This window comes from Perognathus longimembris, chromosome 28 (assembly GCF_023159225.1).
Source record: "Perognathus longimembris pacificus isolate PPM17 chromosome 28, ASM2315922v1, whole genome shotgun sequence".
Taxonomy (NCBI): domain Eukaryota; kingdom Metazoa; phylum Chordata; class Mammalia; order Rodentia; family Heteromyidae; genus Perognathus; species Perognathus longimembris.
Window position 1 is genome coordinate 75,400,957 of NC_063188.1, and position 5,948 is coordinate 75,406,904.

A 5,948-nucleotide genomic window follows, 5' to 3' on the forward strand; every position below is an offset into this window, starting at 1 on the left:
GCCCTGAGTCATTTCCACACAGAAGCAGCGCCAGGCAACAGGCTGGGGGCACCAGGCAGGCGGGCAGGAACATGTTAATTTCCTCTGTAGGCAGTGAGGTAGGGACTTAAGTCATCCTGTGTGCCAGACCGCCTAGGTGCTGCAGCTCCAGGAGCAGAGGAGCTGTCATCTGCTTCCCCCCTCCCCCCGTGGGTCTGATGCCCTTGGCGACTTCCTAAGAGCAACAGGGGCCCTCATTTCTTTACAGGGGGCTGTGCCCCCGGGCTCTCCACGCAGTTGCAGAGAGCCAGGACCCGAATATTTAAATCACGATGGCGTTAAACACGTTTTAATATCTGATAGGGCCAGTTTCTGCGCATTGCACATTTTTTTTTCCTTTGAGGAACATGTTTGGGCCCGCGGCAGGGGGCGGGGTCGCGCCTCCGCCTCGGCTCCGGTTCCAGCAGAGCCTCAGCGACACAGAGATGGAAATCCCGAGGCTGCTGCTGGCTCGCCGGACGGCGCAGGGCGGCGGCGGCGGCGGCGGCAGCCCCGCGGGCGGCGGCGGCGGGGTCCACCCAGGCCCCAACTCGCCGGCTTGTCAGGCCCCGGCGCGCCGCCTCCTTCTGCTCCGGGGGGCCCAAGATGGCGCGGCCAGGCCGCGGAGCGAGGAGGCCCACAGGGCCTCGCGGGGCCCTGGCCCGAGCCCGAGCCCGAGCCCGCTGGCGCCCAGGCCGGATCTTGCGATCGGCGGCGGAGGCGACGACTTTTTCCTGTTGCTGCTCGACCCGGTGGGTGGCGACGTGGAAAGCGCGGGCGCGGAGCAGGCCGGAGGGCCGGTGCGGAGGGAGGAGGCCGAGGCGGGCCTGGGGCCCCAGCGGGGCGAGAGCGGCGCGCGGCCCGCCGGCCGCCCCGCGCTAGCCCCCCGCCGGCTGTCGGCCGTGGCGGCGGCCCCGGTGCCCGTGTCGGTGCCCGTGCCGGTGCCGGTGCCCGTGCCCGTGTCGGTGCCGGTGGCGGGCCCCGTGCCGGGCCTGAGCCCCGCGCCGGGCCCCGCGGCGGCCTTCGCGGGCACCATCACCATCCACAACCAGGACCTGCTGCTGCGCTTCGAGAATGGAGTCCTGACCCTGACCACGCCCCCGCTGCCCGCCTGGGAGCCCGGGGTCGCGCCTTTCCCGCAGCCGCAGCCTGGGAGTCCGGCCGCCCCGCCGGCCGGCTTCCCGCACGCCGCTGCGCAGCTGGGCGACTGCCCCGAGCTGCCGCCCGACCTCCTGCTGGCCGAGCCGGCCGAGCCCGCGTCGGCGCCCGCGCCGGCGCCCGAGGAGGAGGCGGAGGGCCCGGCCGCGGCCGCCCAGAGCCCCCGCGGGCCGCTGGTGCCCGGCCACCCGGGCGTGGTGCTGTACCTGTGCCCCGAAGCGCAGTGCGGACAGACGTTCGCCAAGAAGCACCAGCTGAAGGTGCACCTGCTGACGCACAGCAGCAGCCAGGGCCAGCGGCCCTTCAAGTGCCCCCTGGGCGGCTGCGGCTGGACCTTCACCACGTCCTACAAGCTCAAGCGGCACCTGCAGTCGCACGACAAGCTGCGGCCCTTTGGCTGCCCGGTCGAGGGCTGCGGCAAGAGCTTCACCACCGTGTACAACCTCAAGGCGCACATGAAGGGCCACGAGCAGGAGAACTCGTTCAAGTGTGAGGTGTGCGAGGAGACCTTCCCCACGCAGGCCAAGCTCAGCACCCACCAGCGCAGCCACTTCGAGCCCGAGAGGCCCTACCAATGCGCCTTCTCGGGCTGCAAGAAGACCTTCATCACCGTCAGCGCCCTGTTCTCCCACAACCGCGCCCATTTCAGGGAGCAGGAGCTCTTCGCCTGCTCCTTCCCGGGCTGCAGCAAGCAGTACGACAAGGCTTGCCGCCTGAAAATCCACCTGCGCAGCCACACGGGCGAGAGGCCCTTCCTCTGCGACTTCGACGGCTGCGGCTGGAACTTCACCAGCATGTCCAAGCTCCTGCGGCACAAGAGGAAGCATGAGGACGACCGCAGGTTCACCTGCCCCGTGGAGGGCTGCGGCAAGTCCTTCACCAGGGCCGAGCACCTCAAAGGCCACAGCATCACCCACCTGGGCACCAAGCCCTTCGTGTGTCCCGTGGAAGGCTGCTGCGCCAGGTTCTCGGCCCGCAGCAGCCTCTACATCCACTCCAAGAAGCACCTGCAGGACGTGGACACGTGGAAGAGCCGCTGCCCTGTGTCCACCTGTAACAAACTCTTCACCTCCAAGCACAGCATGAAGACCCACATGGCCAAGAGGCACAACCTGGGCCAGGATCTCCTGGCGAAGCTCGAGGCGGCCAATTCCCTCACGCCCAGCAGCGAGCTGACCAGCCAGGGTCACAGTGACCTCAGCGGGCCCGAGATAGCGTCTCTCTTCTCCGATGTGCCTGGCGCCGGCTCTGCCTCTGCTGTGCTGGACACGGCCTTGGTCAATTCGGGCATCCTGACGATCGACGTGGCTTCCGTGAGCTCCACTCTGGCCGGGAGCCTCCCGGCCAGCAGTCCAGACGCCCTGGGGCCCGCTGTGGACGCCCGGGCCCTGAGGGCCGCCAGCGACCTGCCCCAGAGCCTAGACACCTCCCTCTTCTTCGGAACCACGGCCTCTGGCTTTCAGCAGAGCCCCCTGGATCTGGAAGATGTCTCCAATGGGAGCGTGGGGCCCCTGGGCTCCCTCAGCTGTCTGGCCATGAAGAGTGCAAGTCCGGAGCCCCAGGCTCTGACCCCCAGCAGCAAGTTGACAGCGGACACGGAGGCCCTGACTCCTTCCAGCACCCTCTGTGAAAACAGTGTCTCAGAACTCCTGACTCCCGCCAAAGCCGACTGGCACGTGCATCCCGACTCGGACTTCTTCGCGCAGGAGGAAGACAGCCAGTTTGGCTTCACCAATCCCACGGGAAACCACGGCTGTCACAAAGAGACAGATCTGATCGCAGTGGCGGGCAGCTCCTTTTTGGTATGAACCGACTCTGTCCGTTCCCTGCCGCGGGGCTGGGGGGCTTGCTTTTATTTCGCCTGCTCGCTGGTCTTTGAGGGGGTGCTGTACCCAATGCTTCCTGCTTGCTGTGGGATGCTTTCTCACTGCTTTGCCAAACAGCCCCTCCCTCCCTCCCTCCCTCCCTGGACTGCAAGTGTGGAGATTTTCGTTCTCATCTTGAGTGCAACTGACAAGTTCTGTGGCCCTCAGGGAGTCACTTAACTTCTCTGAGCCTTAATATCCTTATTTATAAAAGGAGGTGGTTTCATTCGATTGCTCCATGGTCTTTTCACCTCTGTATTTTAATGTTTTTAGGATCATTGTATGTAAATTTAAAGTATTTTATGCTGACTAATCATTGCCTATGCTTCTAATGTAATAATAAGTGCTTTCATTGCTTTGAATTTGAATGAGCATAGTTAGAGGAATTATACCTTTAAATAATTTGACGAAATTTTTATAGTGCCAAATATTATACCCATGTGTAGTGTACCAAAAAGCTCAAAAATGTTCTTTTTTCATTACACATCAGGATATCTTTTTCTCAGATTGGATTCTTCTTTATTGTGAAAAATACCCAGCTTTGTTATTAGACCCCAATGATGTTTTGCCTCCGTGCTTTTAATTATGTGGCCTTAAAGTAAACATGTAGTCTGGGTAAGCCTTAGTTCCCTAGCTTTAAAATACTTATAAAATGTACAGTTTTCCAATACATATTGGACTTCCTTTTCTGTCCTAATAATTGTTATTGAAAGGGAAACTATGTTTTAGTGTGCTTTTGTGAACAGTATTACTTTCCCTGTGCTTTTAATTCCTTCCTCTAAGAGGAGAAATTCACATAATAGGATATCACAATTTTGTAGACAGTGAAGTGTTATAAGTGCTAAGAAGAAGGGAAGGGAATTAGTCTTTCTACAAATTGAGTTTTCTTCACACAATCCTTTTCTTCTCACGTAACATTGCTGACATTTCCATGTGATTTTCTTGAGCTCAAACTCAAAGTCAGCTCTGGCCCTGGGTATATATTCTACTGTTCCAAGAAAATCTGGGAATTGACCAGTGGGAAATTTTCTCCCCTTTGCCCTAGAGAGCTCACTGCTTGCCTTCTGTGAAATGAGACACTTTGTTTGCATTTTGACTAGATCATATCTTCCCTTATATGAGCGCAGCATTTTCCAGATTATGTAGAACTTTCACACTTAGCCTATCTGATAATCACAGTCTTTTAAGCTAGTTATAGCAATCACTACTATGATTGATTTTAAAATTGATGTTACAAATGGATTTTTAGTACATATATATGTATGTGTGTTATATGTGTATGTGGTATGTGCATGTGTATGTATATATGTATTATATATATAACTTATATATATGCCAAAATATGGAGGATATATTTCTACCTCTCCCATTCTACCCTTGTGAATTTCATGATCAGTTTGTTTATAACCATTGCTCTATTCCACCTTATTCAATAAATGTTACCTTCTGCCTGTTCAGCTTCCTTTGTACCCTATTCCTTGTATTTGTATACCAGTCCTTCTCATGCATCTTCTTTATTTATTTTTAAATTAGATCTCCTTTGTATTCAACATTGGTCAGTCATTCTCCTCGTGGTCTATTTTTCAGCCACAGTATTTACTGCAAGTCTCTGTGTGCACTGAGAAATTATTTTGTGGATTCAGATGATAATATGTTTATATATGAATCTGATGTTATTGGTGATATTTTATATAAGGTTTTAAGAAGTACTACTTTTCTAAATTTTTTACCATGTAGTTCTGCTATCAAGTACTATTATTTGTTTTGAAACATGCAAATGGTGTACTGTTTACATGTGAATACTTAGAGCAACAATTATCGTAGTACTGTGGCAGTGCACTTTATAATTTACCACTTTGAATTGTATCTGTGCTATCTTTATAATTCCTAAGTTGGATATAGTTATTCAGTGAAAAGGTAAAAACTACTTAAATTTGTAATTTAAAGAAATAAAATTTTATTGTGTCCTAGCATTTAAGAGCTCTTGCTCAGCACTTTGGAAGGATGTTAAGCCTGTTTTAGATATGCATTTTCATTAGTTAAAGCAATTTGTATTCTCTTAGATTATTCTGCTTTTCTTGTAGAAAAGAATGTGTGAGCCAAAAGTCTATGTACACAGGTCATAGGCATCTATTAAAATAGGTATCCATAGAGATATTTAAAAATGTGGTCACTGTTTTTAATCTTTCAGAATACCTTCTTCCCATAAAACAGTCATAAACTGTACTTTCGTTTATAGTTTGTGGAATTTTCAGAGGATACATTTTACTTTCCTTAAATATAAAAATGTTGTAATTGTCTGTAAGATTTGTCTTTCTGTCTGTTTTGTCATAAATTTATCATTTTTCAAACCATGGGACATGATATAATTTTATCTCATTTACCTTTTCTCTCTTCAGATTTGATTTATTACTTTCCAATTGAAAACACAATAACAAAATGTGTTGTAGTGTAGTTAGGCTTTTCCTTGATTTCAAATAAAACAATAATTAACACCCCATTTGGAAATATTCATAATTGTTCAGTAATTATTAATACTAAAAAGATCCACTTGGTGATTTTTATGGTACTAAAGATCTAATTTTTATGCAGTTCATTCAAAATGTGTGATAACTGAAATGCAAAACAGAACCAAATTTTATATATATATATAAATATAAATATATATAAATATATAAAAATATATAAATATATATATATTACTTTCAAAAATAAGTTTGCAGGGGCTGGGAATATGGCCTAGTGGCAAGAGTGCTTGCCTCGTATACATGAGGCCCTGGGTTCGATTCCTCAGCACCACATATACAGAAAATGGCCAGAAGTGGCACTGTGGCTCAAGTGGCAGAGTGCTAGCCTTGAGCAAAAAAGAAGCCAGGGACAGTGCTCAGGCCCTGAGTTCACAGCCTA

The 5,948-nt window shown here is 51.1% G+C and overlaps 1 protein-coding gene across 1 annotated transcript; it reads left to right on the forward strand.

The window, feature by feature from the left end:
- Positions 1-99: 99 nt before the first annotated feature.
- On the forward strand, positions 100-5,210 carry LOC125343246 (zinc finger X-linked protein ZXDB-like). Its single transcript, XM_048335515.1, has one exon. It carries the CDS (start codon positions 387-389, stop codon positions 2,982-2,984), a length of 2,598 nt encoding a protein of 865 aa, XP_048191472.1. The 5' UTR covers positions 100-386; the 3' UTR covers positions 2,985-5,210.
- Positions 5,211-5,948: the final 738 nt, after the last annotated feature.